General features: G+C 41.4%; 1 protein-coding gene across 1 annotated transcript; it reads right to left on the bottom strand.

Moving 5' to 3' along the window:
* Positions 1–3,098: 3,098 nt before the first annotated feature.
* Positions 3,099–14,721, bottom strand: SLC33A1 (solute carrier family 33 member 1). Its single transcript, XM_033150489.1, has 6 exons — positions 13,902–14,721; positions 11,589–11,779; positions 7,931–8,115; positions 6,200–6,317; positions 5,225–5,440; positions 3,099–4,422 (listed from the first exon to the last, which is right to left on the bottom strand). Exons 1-6 carry the CDS (start codon positions 14,662–14,664, stop codon positions 4,252–4,254), a joined length of 1,644 nt encoding a protein of 547 aa, XP_033006380.1. The 5' UTR covers positions 14,665–14,721; the 3' UTR covers positions 3,099–4,251.
* Between the last annotated feature and the right edge of the window lie 1,632 nt (positions 14,722–16,353).

Genomic DNA, 16,353 nt, shown 5'->3' with positions numbered 1-16,353 from the left:
TGCCACAGCAATGATTATTAGTATCAAATGCCAGCAATGAACACATTTTTAAACCAATGTTCTCAATAGGGCTCCCAACACTAGTTTGGCTGATCAATACAGAAACAAAAAATAAAATTGCAATATTGCTTTATTGAAACAACAGATAAGAGCTTCTGAGACTTCCTAAGGGATATGGTTCCGTAAACTTAGCACTTTCAGCAAGGTAATTGTGTCGTCTCATATTTATCAACTGACAGAACTTAAATAATTTTTTTAAAGCTTAAACATGAAGAGAAAACCCAGGAAACGCTTTGGGTAAAACAGAAAAATTAAACACGTTTGTTCCATTTTACAAGTCAGCTATTTTTAATCATGAAATGGTCCAGCTGTTTTGTTCTGTTCTTCATTATGACTAACAGCAGCTTCAAAAGCAAACCTATTTTGTGTGTACCAGTGCCTCAATTTACAGCACGTTATAAAGGGGGGGAAACGAACAGTCAAGAAATATTCCAACATAGTTATGTTTCCGCTCTCTATTACAGTCAAAGTAATTGGTTTCGTAGAGTTCCTGGCCATTACTTATATGTTTCACACTTTAATCAATTTGTCATCCATTTGAGCAATATTTTAGTTTTTTTCTTCAAGAAGTACCAGTATGTATACCTTCAACAAGTATGTACATCTACAAAACTTGCTTTGTATATAGTTTGTAAATAGTTTTAGCCTTCTTTTAAAAAAGGCAATAGTTTATTATTCAATACTTCTGTCATCTCTGATGAACCTTTGAAGATATAAAAAGAATATTCTTCAAACTATGAACTTTATAGCCAATAGAAAACCCAGAAAAAACAGCTTAAGCTTTGTAAATCTAATCAGAACTGAAGACAGCATCACAGAGTGCAGATGAGAGCTCAAGTGGTATTAATCAAATAATACTTTTTTTCACAACTCAGTATATCTCCCCCCTGGACAATTTCTCCTTTCACATGACGTGATTATTGCTATAGAAAACATTTTCTTGTGAACCTTACATACAAGTGAGAAGATGTGTTCCACTTTTTGTGAGGTACTTAATTGCCATGAATGATCAAAAGTGCTTCAGAGAATCTCTCATTATCCTGAAAATGGGAAGCAATTTTACGCCAAGAGTATCACATTGTTATTTACTCCAATTAAGGGAACACCATATAGAACTTTAATGCGACCTTCCCCCCAATTTACGTCATTTGTAGCCTGCACCTGAAATTATATCAAGCAGCATAATTTACCTCTCAAATAATGCAAATAGCCTTCAATAACTACAGGTCTCATTTTGTTCTCATTTAGTACAATTCAGATAAGTGAAAGGTGAATGCTTAACCTATAGCAACTCCATAGACTCTGCTATCTCGGGTGCAGGCACAGCTCAGGATCTATAGGAAATCCTCTGCAAAATCACATCGGTGATGAGTGTCCAAGAATTCAACACAAGTTTAATACAAATGTGTTTAAGTGCAAAAAAAGTAATGCTGAGCACTTCTTTCATTCTTGGTGTATGTTGAAATTTCTTTTAAGGTTTCTCATTTTTTAGGAAACTTTTAGTTCAAGCTTTGCTATTGATTCTGGGTTTTAGTTTAATTAGCCATTCACAACATTTACCCTACAGCATCAGACATTTGTTTAAATGCATAGCCTTTATTTTTCTTGGCACCCTGTATAAACAGTAATACAGAACTGGAAAACATAAAAAGCCTCACTGGATAATTTCCTGTGCATGTTCTGCAAGCCAGACACCTTTTTTCTAGAAGTATCCCCTCCCTAACATTGTCTAGAGACAGTTCATAAACGTTCTCTGTTAACAGGCTTTTCGTTTATGCTGTGGCAAACCAAAAATAAATGGAAATGATAAACACAAGTTTTAGCCACCAAATACCCTCTCATTAACTATCATACGCATATAGTATTAAAGTAGCATCATTTATTCATCCCACCTAGCCAATAGGGATGGATCAAAATTAAGGCAAACAAAATCAGTTTATTGTAAACAATGAATGAAAACTAAAAGTACTTAATGAGAGCGCCAAGGATTTTTCATTCAAGTAAACGGGTCTGATTATTCATATGAACTGAACTACAAGATATTAATACAACAATACCACCATGTTAGAATATGCCGGGGGGGGGGGGAACTAGGGTGTCTCAAACCCTATGAGGTTTACTAACAGACACAAAACCCAGCCGACACCATGCCTTCAACATCAGCTTGATCTATAGAAATCAACAGGTGTAACTCTTTGCTGTTAGAGATCAGCATTATCACCTAACAAATGCCTGCAAATCAAGCTGCTTTTAAAGGCACAGGAGGGACCAATAAAGATGACATCCCTATATTCTACCAGCCAAATCCAAATGAAGTTATTGGAGCTCAACCAACAGAACACACAAACAACCTGCAATCTCAGCACATACTGCCTACCTGCAGAACATATTACACAGGTGGCCACAGGGAAGCAATGTGTAACCCAATTTCCTGCCAAAGTCACTGGTAGTTCCTGGATGTTATCTAGTTTAGGTCCATGAATTCAATCAGAGTATTGGTGTTTTAACTAGTTTATGAATATCACTGATAGGCTGCAATCTTAAAATCCTATTGGGAACAGTCCAGGAGTTCTCCCTATTATTGTAAAAACAAACAGCTTGCTATAAATATAGTTTTAAGGTTGCAGAAGGATCCCTGAAATCCACAAACCACTTAAACAGCTATAAATCTAAGTACTGGGATCTAAGGTGTTAGCGATTTCGGTTATACATTGCTTAACAGTGGGCCACTTTGTTCTTCGGAAGGAGAGGAATATAGATCAAGGGAAGACTAAGAATGTTTCTCTCTATTGATTTTAAAATCTCTTGCAACCCTATGATCCTAACTCTGTTTCCCCAGAAGTAGGTCCCAAGTAAGTGTGCTTAAGAGCTGTGTAAACTTCCTTCTCAAACAGGCTTAACATTTATTTACACTCTGAAAAGAGCTTTAAAAGAAAAACAGTACACCATAAATCACAGATTCACTTGGAATCAAGAATTAATATCCATTTCAGAAAGAATTGACCTCTTGAAATAACCAGTAAAACTGAGACAGCATCAAGAGTATGACACTAGCCTGCCACACCTTTTGAAGGTATTTTAATATCATGAGAGATGTACAAAATACATCCAACAACATACTATAACAGTGCCCCTTTCTTATGTGTATTGTACATCCTTAAGGCACTAAAGAAAAGATTCCCTCTTAATAACAAGAATTGCAAAAATCACGTTACCAGTTGTAGGAGATTCCAGGTAGGAGCCAGGAATGATTGAATGACTGTTACATTAGAATGATATGAATGTCCTAAAACATTAAAAGTACAGACAATCCATCACCATTTCTTTTCAAAAGGCAGCACATCTTTTGCCTAGTCCTCTTTGGGCCTCATAAAAGAAAAAAAACAGCAATTCTTGAGAAACGGCATATTTGCTTTTTCAAGCAAGCTGAATTCACTGGCCTTGTATGTGCCCCTAATCTTTTGGAAGCCCGTTCTTCAGTACTAGTCAATATGCCTGCCTACCTCTCTACCAGGTGTGATCATCGTAAGTGCCTAGTGAGCTGCTTCTCTCATACGAATGCTGCCCTGAAGAAACCACTTCTATTTGCGAATCAAGTGCCTTGAAGTCAAGTGTGCACATTAAAAGAAAAGAAAACAAAACTCATTTTTCACCATTATAAAAATATTCCTCTTATAAATCTTTAAAGCTTGTAGAAGCCAGGAAAATACATTTTTGAGAGAATCTCTTGATACTCATTGTTTTCTCCCATAAAGCGTAGTTATGGTCAGCAATTAAAAGGGGTCGTGGAAAATGTATCAGATTGATTGTTCTCTCTACAGCTTATTTTACCAAATACATTCATCGCTTACATTTAAATCAAAATGTTATGGTTTCATAAAAGTTTTGTTTAGAGATAATGTTAAATAAATCAATCAGAAGACAAAAGGCAGACACTGCAAGTTAGCACAACAGCTCTGTAGTTTTAAAGTGCTGTTTCAAGTATGATTATTTATTCATTTTCAACTTAAGGAAATGTTGTTGGTGTATGTGCTTTTTTAGCTGATCCATATACTACTTTCCTGGCTTGGTTTTTTTGGAAAGTCATTTGCCATAAACTGGCTATTTCCCCCCCCCCCCAAACATAGATGTATTTATTCTTTTGTGTACTCATTGTGGGATAAAACCATAACAACTTTTGTCAGTGTTTTCCTATGAACTGGCTCTCCTGCATTTCCATGAAGATGCCCTCTCGTTCTGCAGCTTTTTGAATTTGGGACCGAGAAACGACCACCAAACAAATCCCAAAGCCACGCATATTAAGGATTCCACGTAATATCCATCCAAGGTAATAATACAAGATCCACCTTCTTTTGTACAAAGCTGCAAGAGAGAATGGGAGAAGGGCGTTAAAAGATGTTATACAGATATATGTATTAACAGAAGTTAAAATGCATTGATGAAGCATTCTAGAAGAACACACTGCTTTTATCCTTAAAAATATAGTATGTTGGGTGATATTTAACTGATACCCCCACTAAAATCAGTGGATGTTACAAAGTCCATTGATTGCAATGGGTCTGCTCAGAGTATGACTAACTTTGGTTCCCACCCATTAATAATAATTTTCTATTACAGGTAACTCGCAACTTATGTACATTTAAATTGTGAGGATTCGGCTTTACATGCTTGGCAAAAAACAATTTAAAAAAAATAAGGGGGTGGGTATCTAGGGAGGAAAGACTTCTTCCCCAGATGCCCACCCCCTTTTTAATTAAAAAACTATACTTTTGTAGAGAGTAATGCAGTTGCCTTAAGCTTCAAAATGCCCCATCAGCGATGCCTACTGGAGGAAGAGAATCGAAGCATGTGGGTTGTAGCCAAAGCTGAAGGAACAATTATTCTTTCAAGATGATCTTATATAAGCATTCTGGAAAAGTCTTACAACTTTGCTATCACACTACTATGTGGTTAAAATCACACTGTTCAAACCCCATAAGATGAATAAAGTGAAGGTCTTGCATAGCTAACAGAGGAGGTGCAAATTATTTCACTTGATAATATGCAAGAGCAAAAGCTATTCCTAATATGCTTTTTAAATGGGGGAAAAATATCAGTGTAGAAAGTTAGTGTCACTGCATCAAGACTAGTGTTGGAATGAAAGCGTCTCTTATAAGAAACTTACTTCTGCAGCAGCTGTAGTCCCACAGTTATGTCCTTGAGCTCCGACACACTCCTTCACTGTAAGTGGATCCACAAGCCAAAGAGCTACTGTTGCCGGCCAGTTTCCTCCCAAATTTGACACCGTGTTAAGTAGCGTCATGTACGTTCCGCCTATGAGTGGGTCACTAACTTTGGCATTGAAAGCCATTATAGCAACATACATGCTGTACACCGTAACCTGGGGGAAAGACAAATGAGCACAAACAGAATTACGCAAGAGAACTGCTTCAAGTAGCAACTGTTATTTTAGTGAAATGTCTTATGGAACACTGTGGAGCTGCCTTTAACATGAAATGTAGTCAAAAGGTGCCAGCTGTTGAGAGCTGCTGGGGTCTTGGAAGGTCAAAGATTCCCACTTTTATGTATCTTGTAGGAAGAAACGAAAACAGTGTTTTTGCAACAAAATAACCTCCCAACACAAGATTTCAGTAAGGAAAACACTTACATAGTGTGGTGGAAGAACTGGAAAAAAATTCACATCTGGCAATCTGTATACTCCTAGGCTTGGTTTGGTCAGAGCAGAGTTTATATTTCCAGAGTTAATGCTAAATACATTACTTCTGGTAAATGAGCCACCACAGCTGCCCGAGGGCCATTAAAATTTATGTCCCTGGCTTTATAAACTCATCTACTCATGTAATATCTGAAACCAAAGGGGCACATTGGTTGACAGATGTAAAATATACTGGCATTATTTTCAGCTCTCCTACCCCACTATATTTAACATGGAAAAGAAAGAAACTGGTCCATCCTTCTCTAGTATTAACAGTAACAGTAAAGACTTGTAGATAGCAGACAAATGTGTTTTAGGAAATTGAATACACCTTAAGTGGTAACAAAGCCTAAGCTCAATACATTGTTCATATATATATATATCAAAGCCTTGTATCTGCACAGACTACTCAAACAAACAAACACACACACAGCAACTTATTACCTGATGCAAAGCGTAACTCAGAAGCAATATAATATAGTAATAGATGGGAAATCCTCCTTCGTATTTTACTTTGGGAGTCCACCAAACCAAGAAAGCAAATTCTAACCCAAACAGTAACCTGTAGGGAAAAGATAAGGGCAAACACCTTGAATACCCCAAACTCCTCATCATGTCTGCATTAAACCAATACGAGCTAGGAAGGCAACCCATTTTTTTTTTGACAAGGTGTAGACCTGAGGCACAGCAGAGTCAGTTTATGACCCAGTGGTGATTCACTCGCCAGTTTCTGGTGGGCTAACTAACAGATGCAGATTTTGAAGAATGCTGATCTAGGTGAACCTTGGGTTGATTCAGTAATGCACCTTAAAAAAGGTCTGCTTTGCACATGACAATCAGCAACTGTGCAAATGTGCTGGCTCGCACACACTTTGTTCCTCCTTGGGCCTTTTAACATCAGCAATGGCAGCTAAATCAAGGTTTTGCTTACCAAACCATGGTTAAGATGTCTCCCCCTTGACCATGATCTGCAACTTTGCAAGTAGATTTCAGGAATTCTAGTTAAAAAGAGGCAGGCCATACCAGACTGAAATCAGCCCCTTTGATACTAAGCTGCCTAACCTTGGGGTAGTCAACATGGTCCCCTCTAGATGGGCACTCCAAGGCCCATCAGCCTCAGCCAGCCAATGATGAGGGGCGATGTAGGGGTTCCAATCCAAAGCATATGGAGAATACTATGTTGGCTACTCCTACATAACCCATTGTTTCCCATCCATATAAACTGGAAGGAAATGAGTGGTCCATGAGACACATTCTGTGGTCTTCATGGAAATGAAAGGCCCCCAAATGCCACAAAGGATAAAACAGTAAACACATCTAAAAACAATTCCTATACAGATGCAGACTGGGAAATATCTCTACTTAAAAGACTTGCTGAAAGAGGAAGGTCTTCAGCAGGTGTCAAAATGTCTACAGAGGCGGCACCTATCTAATACAGTGGTACCTCTGGTTACGTACTTAATTCATTCTGGAGGTCCGTTCTTAACCTGAAAATGTTCTTAACCTGAAGTACCACTTTAGCTAATGGGACCTCCCGCTGCCGCTGCGCCGCCAGAGCACAATATCTGTTCTTATCCTGAAGAAAATTTCTTAACCTGAAGCGTTATTTCTGGGTTAGCGGAGTATGTAACCTGAAGCGTATGTAACCTGAGGTACCACTGTATTTAGGAGGAGGGCATTCCAAGGGCATGTGGCACAACACTTAAGGCCCAGTTTCAACATCACACAGAATGCAGACCTCCCTATAAGATGGTATCTGCAGGATGCCTTCTCCTGCAGAGCACAGTAACTCATTGGGTATCTAAAGACTGATTTAGGTATCCTGATTCCAAGCTGCCCAGGGTTTTATACATCAGAACCAACACCTTGAACGTAGCCTTGTCCATAGGGAGAAAGTCATCTAATGAAAGCTAAGTGTGGAAAAGAAAACACTTGTTCTGACACAAGTGGAATTTTAACCAAGCACAGCTCTCGTAAAGGATAATTCAGCAAAGCACTTCACTATAAATTGCGTAACAAACAAGAGCGGGGGATTTCGAACCAATAACCACTGCAAAGCTTTCCAAGCAAAAGCCTAACATGCACATCTCATTGCTTTTAATGGTTACAAAATTATAGTTTCACATTAACAGAGCTGTATATTAACAGGTTTAACTATCAATAGGTTTTTTTTACCTAAAAGGCATAGCTTTGTAAAATATGTTCAGGGGCTGTGGACCTGCTGTGTATTTGCTGATGATCAGAGGCAATATGATCTGCAGTGGAACCATTGGAACAGCAAGAAGAGCCAAGTGTTCTTTAGGTACTCCTTCTTCAACCAGTTTGAGGCCTGTGACTGCATCTGCTGCTGAGAATCCAATCTGTAACATAAAATCATTTTACAATCTTACGCGCATTCAACATTATAACAAGGTTTTCCTGCTGTACTGATATGTAGTAACTTATTCATGGTCACCGATCCCTGGACTTTCTGGAACTTGAATCCAGGTCCAAACTCCCAACACTGTGGTCCAGAATAGCAAATCAGTACACTGGTACCTCTAGATGTGAACAGGATATATTCCGGAGCCCCGTTCGCATCCTGAGCAGTCCGCAACCTGCAGTGCTGCTTCTGCGCATCGCGATCTGGCGCATCTGCGCATGCGCAACCCACCGAACCCGGAAGTAATCCATTCCATTACTTCCAGGTTCGGCGCGTTTGTAACCCGTGCCGTTTGCAACCCACAGAGAATGCAACATCAGGTACGACTGTGTTTAAGAAGACGGGGAGAGGGAACCTGTGGTCCTCCAGACAACTCAAATCATCCCTGATCATTGGTCATGTTGACTGAGGTTTATGGGAGTTGACATTCAACGATTCCACAGGTCCTCAACCCAACCTTTGGCTCAGACCAGTGGTTCCCAAACATTTTTTTTCTATGGACCACTGTAAAACTGCCGAGCATCTTGGAGACCACTTAATGATTTTTCTGCTCACAGCAGCAATTGTAATGCACTGTACTAGATGACGTATGATTTCAATTGTATTTTTACTGCTTCCCCCCTTATATTGTTCAGTTATTGAATTCAAATTGTAAAAAATAGAATGCACTGCACTGTAAGAAAGAAAAAGAAACAATCAAAATACAGCTAAAAATCAATATTAGATGCCACATACTACCTGAATGAAGCTTGCAGACCATGGGTGGTTCATGGACCAGTTTGGGAATCACTAGTTTAGACAAATTAAAATGTGCCCCTCCGCTTATAGAAAAGTGACTACATTTAGACATTATGCAAAATCCATGGTTTGCTTCTTTACCTGAGCCTGTGTCAGTTTATAAACCATGGTTTGTGGTGGACCATCAAAGTAGGGTATCAAAACTTGATTTGAGATTGCTTTTTAAGTTACAAGGCTATCCTATTCTATGAGCCACAGTGGCTCTTAGCCAAAGAAACTCTGACCATCATATTAACATATTTCCCCAAACCATAATCATAATATAATCTGTTTTAGTTTCTTGTATTCAGATGCCAGCTTCTTGAACAATCAGAATCATTCCAACATTTGACAGGAAGCAACACAGCTGATAACCATATCAGGGCAAATATAGGAGGCTGTACAGAAATAATTATTTGATCAATAATCTTGCAGTGCTAGCATGGCTTCATAAATATAGCCCAAGTAACAAGTAGAAACTGCACAAAATGTTACAGTGTGGACAACTCTTGTCCAGGGTTCCAGATGTCTAGCAATACCTTCTTCCGGGATATTTAACGGAGCTCCCCCTTGCATGCCAATACCTCCCTCTTTCAGCTATGATAGAGTCACTGAGAAACAATTCTGTTGGCTCTCAGGAGCTGAGTTTGTTTTTAGAAGAAACTCGTTCAACAACTGTTTTTTAATGCAGCTCCCTGGCAGAGAGGCTTCAGTAGCGTATTGTTTATGCAGTCTTGCAAATTACAAAAAGTTTTAAAGAAAGAACCCTAGGAAAATTTGAATGATCATGCTGTAGTTTAATAAGCTGAGACATGCTCAAGCCTTCTGCCTGTGAGTTTTGTTGCTGTGCTACCAATTCACGCCCTGGCATGCTGCAATATGCCACAATGCCAGCAATTAAGCACAGTTAAATCAGAACCAGAAAGGGGGGGGGGGGCGGCACTATGGTTACTAGGTTCAGAACAAGGAACTTGAAACTGTAGTAATCATGTTTTTTTTCTGATTCAGACGTAAGAGGAAATTATGGCTAACTGAGGACTTCTAGGATCCATTGCAGCACACTATGGGGCCATCGTCATAATCCTCTTTCATATCTCTGCTGATTAGGTTAAGATAAGACTGCTCAATTGCAGCCATCAGGGAGCCGATGACAACAGCTATGTTCCTCTCTCAACTGACTGCATTCAATGAGCTCTCAATCAAAGAAAGAGCAGCCCTATGGAGACTGAGCATGAGGCTCCCTCTTTCCCCTCCCATGTCAGAGAATGGTGTTGAAAAATACAAAAAAATAACAGCACAGTCAGCATTACAGAGCTAACAAGGCTCATGTTCTCTGTTAGGGACAGGGAGAAAACAAAAGTGGAAGCTTGCCATCCCCTGGAATGCCAATTCTTAAGAGTCCAATAGTTTAAACACCTGAACCACTGAGAAATGCAATCTTGTTGTCATTTCATTGGAACTTCCCGCCTATTGACATCAATGGTTTTGACACTAGCAGAAAGCATTTTTGTTTAGGCAAGCTTATCCAGACATGCAGAAGGTTGACATAACAAAATAAAAAATAGAAAAATTCCTTCCAGTAGCACTCTAGAGACCAACTAAGTTTGTTCTTGGTAAGTTTGTTCTTACCAAGAACAAACTTAGTTGGTCTCTAAGGTGCTACTGGAAGGATTTTTGTTTGTTTGTTTGTTTTGACTATAGCAGAACAACACGGCTACCTACCTGTAACTAGAAGGCTGACATGTATTTTAATCTGGTTCATTCCTTCTCAATTTATTCCCACATCAACCCTGTAAAGTAGGTTAGGCTGAGAGGCAGCTACTGCCACAAGGTCACTCAGTGAGCTTCATGGCCAAGTGGGGATTTGAACTCTATTCTCCCAGATCCTAATCCAACACTGTAACCATTACACCACATTGGCTCCCCCCTCTGCACCCAAAGTAATGTCTGCAAAGGGCTTCCAATCTATTGCTCCTACAGAAGTGCATACCTGAGATGACACACATATTGCTTTGTATCAACTCAGCAACAATACTATCTCATAACTTACACGGTTCAGGACCTCAGTATCTTAAGGACCACCTCTCCCCATATAAACTGACCCAGACCTTGTGCTTGTCACTCAGGGCCCTTCTCTATGTCCCCACTCCTGAGAGGTTCATAGAGTTACAACATGAGAATGGGTCTTTTCTGTGATGGTTCCCTCATCTGTGAAATACTCTCCCCAGAGAGGCTCACCTGGTGCCAGCATTACATGTCTTTAGATGCCAGGTGAAAACATTCCTCTTTACCAGGAAATTTGGCCATTAAACAATCTATGGTCTGTTAAATGTGGCAGAGGGAACGGACTGTTATTATGATTATTATTATGTTGTCTATTATTAAGTTCAGTATTATGCTTTTATTATTATGATCCGTAAATTATGTTCTTAATGTTGTACACCACCCTGGGATCTTTGGTTAAAGGGTGGTATATAAATCAAATAAATAAATAAATAGCAATAATAGCTCTCTTCTCAATTAATATGTTTTCTGGTATAGTAGCTCCTAAGACTGGCATATAGGTCCATGAATAATAGTAACTTATAAAAATGAGGCACGTTCCCAAATGATAATCACAAATCATGTACTCACTTTTGCTGTTAAAATCAGGGCACAAAATGTAAGAACTGCTGGCATTTTTACTATTGAGAAGAGCAGCTTGTACGTATCCATGATGCCTTTTGTTTCTTCTTTTGATGGGTGTCTTTCCCTATCTTCTTTTTTCAAGAGTGCAACCAAGGTGGTAGTTATTAAGAAAACAGCACCCCAGAAAAATAGGAAATCTGAAAGGGAAATGAAAACTTTTCCATTATGAAGACACTTGATGCTAATAATTTACTATTTAAAACCAATACTGAGACTAGCTGCAACCTTCATGAAACAATTAACATACCATCCAATATGAAAAAATAGTTTTCATAAAAGCAATTCATTTATGCTAGATTATTAGCTCATCCAAATAAATAAGGGGCTGTACAGGAGCAAGCAGTCTACGTAGTGCAGCCTTAATCTTTACCAGAAGAAAAGATGTCAGATTAATCCCTGTAGGAATGGATTTGGAGACCACAATGTGAATAAGAAAATTAAGTTAAGAATACATTGGTACCTCGGGTTACATACGCTTCAGGTTACATACTCCACTAACCCAGAAATAACACTTTAGGTTAAGAACTTTGCTTCAGGATAAGAACAGAAATCGTGCTCTGGCGGCGCAGCAGCAGCGGGAGGTCCCATTAGCTAAAGTGGTGCTTCAGGTTAAGAACATTTTCAGGTTAAGAACGGACCTCCGGAACGAATTAAGTACGTAACCAGAGGTACCACTGTAATGAAAATTAAGAACTCATTTAAGCAAATACTCTTATCCCCAACCTCAAGAACCCTACTTACTTAACAAACTGAAAGCATTGTGATAAATTAAAACATGCATGCACAAAGCAAGATATAAAAGTAGCCAGTCTCAAATCACTGGGACCTCTGTTGCCTCTTTATTGTGTCTATCTGATATCGCAGTAGCCCATAACTTCCATACAGATGCTCTTATTGTCAAGATCAGTAAAGGGGGCCTCCTTGGTAGTTCCACTGCCCTCAAAAGTTCAAGCAGGGTGCTGTGGGAGAGGGAATTCTTTGTGGTACCGTAGTTCCTAGGTTGTGGAATTCCCTCCCCACAGAAGTGCATCTGGCACCTTCATTATATTATATATATATATATTGTATTAATCACTTTTTTCAGAAAAGTGAACTCAAAAACAATGACATACACAATTTCCAACATATGCTAAAGACACACCTCTTTGCTCTGGTCTTTGGCAATTGAGACGTGTGTTTTCAGGAACCACCCTATTCCTGTGACTACAATTGCTTCTAAACTGTTTTTAATACCATGTGGATTACACCTAACATTTCAATTGTGTGATTTCAACCTTATGCAGAAGCTGATGGTGGCAGGAAAGTAGATGTGTAAAAGTAATGCCTCTCCTCCCATTCTTGAAGGGAATTCTGGAAAAAACTAGATTTGACAGGTCTTTACCAATTCTGCTTCTAGTTGTAACCCTATACTATAATTCAGGCCTTTCCAACCGGTTGATTGCGATCTACCGGTCAATCGTGGGACGCCCCTGGTCACCCATTGTTGATCATGGGCTCCTGACACACACACCCCCAGCAAAAAAAAGCTCAGCAAATTTGGCTCACCCTTCCCCCCCAAAAGCTCAACAACTCAATCCAATTGGCAGGGGGTTGGACTGGATGGCCCTTGTGGTCTCTTCCAACTCTATGATTCTATGATCACTGCCAGTTTTTTACACTGGGAGTAGATCGCAGTCTCTTGGAAGTTGGACGTGCCTGCTATAATTGTTCATTTTGCTTTGGGTTTTTTCACCACATGTTACCTCTCATTATTATTAATGTTAGCAACATGGACGAGGACAACTAGCTTAGTTTAGCTTATTAATTAAGATGACATTGCAGCTCCATTTTCAAGCAAAGTAATTTGGGCAAAATATGTAAATGCAGAATTGCTATCTAGCACAAACCAGCAAATGCCAAAACTTCTGTAAGATAACATTGCATTTTCACTAAGTGTGCTAATATAGCAGCATGTGTTCTTCCAGGTTACACACACACACACACACACACACACCATCTTTTTATCAAAAGAGTGTATCAAGATCAGACAGTTACTAAACAAATGTGAACCTTCAAAGTTGGGCAGCTGATACAGCAATCTTGAATAGCAAATCCACACAAATGTTCCATGCTAGACTAATTCATCACCACTTCTTACCACACTACACATGAACAATTGTCAACCTGAAGAGGACATAAAAGGTTTTTTTTGGGGGGGGGGGAGATAAAAGGCGCTCTCAGCTAGATCTGCATCATTATGTTCATTTCAAAAATTTATACCTGAAAGCGTTACAATTCCTCTGGGTTGAGGCTGAAACCGCAAATACTTGTTGCAAAAAGAGGCTGATTCCAGAGCCAAGAACAAGACATTTCCCAAGAAGTAGCCAGCTGTCTGGCCCACAGAGTTACAAGTGGAAGCATAGCCCACATTCTCCCGAGACAACATAGTCAATGCCCAGCCATCTACAGCTATGTCCTGAGTGGCAGCCAGAAACTCAAACACGAAGAAGGTAACTGTAAGGGCCACCACATCTGGGCTTTTGCCATCCTCTTCCCCAAGCAAAGAGTCCACCTGCCTAGAAAGGTACATCATAAAAAGCCCCAAGGTGTACTGAGTGGGCACAAGCCACGACTTGCGCCGGCCAAAGCTCTTGAAGTACACTGCATCCACCAGGGGGGCCCACAGCAGCTTCAAGCTGAAAGGCCAGAAGACGAAGCTGAAGAAAGCCTGGTCCGTGTAGCTCACGTTCTTGCTTTGCAAGATGAGCGGGATGCTGCCCGCGAGCCCCAGCGGGATGCCCTGCAGCACGTAGAGGAAGAGGAGAAGCGAGATGCTGCCCAGCTCCGCTCGGTAGCCCCGGGGTGTCCCAAGCGGTGTGACGCTCGGCTCTTGGAGAAGCGCCTCTCGGTCATCTCCCACTTCGCGGCCATCCCCGCAGAAGTCCGGGGGCGGGAGCTCCCTCTTCAGCATATCCATGGAGTTCTGGTAGGAGCCCGGCCGGCGCTGCCGGCTGCTGTCTTTGTAGGAGATGGTGGGGGACATGTCGCACACGTAGTCCAGCGCCGTCGTCCTCGGGACCGGGGAGCCTTCCCCCCGCAGGGCAGCTCAAGGAAGGCTTCCAGTTCCGCCCCGCCTGGAACAGGGGCCCGGCCTTCCCTCCTCCGCCTCCGACCTGGGCCAAACCCACTCCAGGTCAGAGGGGTCCCCCACACCCGCCAGAAGGACGGAGAAATCGAGGAGAGCGGGGGGGGGGGGGGCTTCAGTCTCGTCAGCTGGAAGTCACGGGCCTCCTCGCGGATCTTCCCCACCAAAACAAAGCAGCGCCGGGAAGGCGGCGGTAGCTTCTTCCTCGTCGCAGCCGCCGACAAAAAACCAATTTCCCTTCTCCCGGCCCCAAAAGTCCGTTAAGAAGCAAGGAACAGAAATTTCTAACCCCCGCCCCCGGCCCACCACAACCTCACTTTATACCCGGCACGGTCCGACACGTCAAAGTTCCCCGGCTGGAAACACAACCCGGCCCGCAAAGGTACCGCCAAGGAAGCCAGAGCGCTGAGCAGCCGTGGTCCTATCTGACTGGACGAGCGGGCGAGCAACGTCACCGGGAAGCCATCCTATCAAGGGGAAGAGGGAGGAAGAAGGGCTAGGGAAGAACCATAGAGCGGCTCTTGGCCGGCTCGATGGAACGGCAGCTTCGCTTCCGGTTCTCAAAGGAGGTGCTTTAAAAGCAGGGCAGAGAGGCGGGAAAAGATCTGGGAGGGGTAGAGCGGCTTTTTGGAGGCCGGAAGTGAAGAGCCGCGTGCTGTGCTTGTCCGTTGCCGCTGTTCTGTTTTATGAGCAGCTGCAAGGGCTGCGTTGTGTGCGCCTGCTTCAAACCGAGAGTCTGACAAGTTTTGCAACAGCCCGATCCTCACTGATACCTGCAAACACTTAAGCACCCCCCATTAACCCTAACCATGCCTCCCCAAGAAATAAGTTCTATTAAGCGCCATTGCCCTTCCCTCTTATGGCAAATAGGTGTATAGGGCTGTAGCTGGCTTACCTGGGAGCAACCAGTTACCGTAAATTCAGTACTTCTGAGAAGAAAATGGTTAGCTAGGGTTGGCCGCCTCTCCTTTGCTTTCCCAATGCAAAATGCTACGTCTCGTATAGATACAGTTTGTCTTGTATTGCAGGTCTCTGCCAAAGGACCCTCTCGAAATGCGTGTGTTTGGAAGGGCGTGTAGAACATGGGCTTAGCCAGGATTTTTGTTAGGGGGTGCAGAACCTCAGTTAAGTATTTTTATTGATATTTATTGATTTAGGGGAGGGCAGCTGCCCCCCATTACGCGCATGGTGTGAAAGGTCATACTGTATTTAAACTCTGGGTAGCCAAGCTCAGACACGAGTTACAAATCCATGCGTGTGTTGACCATAGGCTGCAACAGATTGGTAATGGGTTGCTTTGAAGTCACATTATTATTATTATTATTATTATTATTATTATTTGAATTTATATACCGCCCTATACACGGGGGGTCTCAGGGCGGTTCACAGAATAAAATTAAGATATAAAACCACAAAATAGACAATAAAAACAAAAACACTTCAGCAGCAGATACAAAAATAAAAATCGCTCTCCCCCCCCCCCGGCCCCCGTATTTGGCCAGAACAAAGGTGGCAATCCTAGTTAGGGCTGCGCTGTAAACTGTTTACGGCAAACCACGAAGGAGAAGCTAGGAGAAGGAAGGAAGA

This window comes from Lacerta agilis, chromosome 5 (assembly GCF_009819535.1).
Source record: "Lacerta agilis isolate rLacAgi1 chromosome 5, rLacAgi1.pri, whole genome shotgun sequence".
Lineage (NCBI taxonomy): Eukaryota > Metazoa > Chordata > Lepidosauria > Squamata > Lacertidae > Lacerta > Lacerta agilis.
Note: the sequence above shows the minus strand (reverse complement) of the source record. Positions and strands in the feature narration are given on the sequence as shown.

Excerpts from the sequence above, each read along its gene's own strand:
- SLC33A1 (XM_033150489.1), bottom strand. The coding sequence starts at position 14,664 with ATGTCCCCCACCATCTCCTACAAAGACAGCAGCCGGCAGCGCCGGCCG. Across the intron at positions 11,780-13,901 it reads AGGAATTGTAACGCTTTCAG|ATTTCCTATTTTTCTGGGGT; the intron begins GTATAAATTTTT and ends TTTCCCTTTCAG. Across the intron at positions 6,318-7,930 it reads TACAAAGCTATGCCTTTTAG|GTTACTGTTTGGGTTAGAAT; the intron begins GTAAAAAAAACC and ends TTTTCCCTACAG.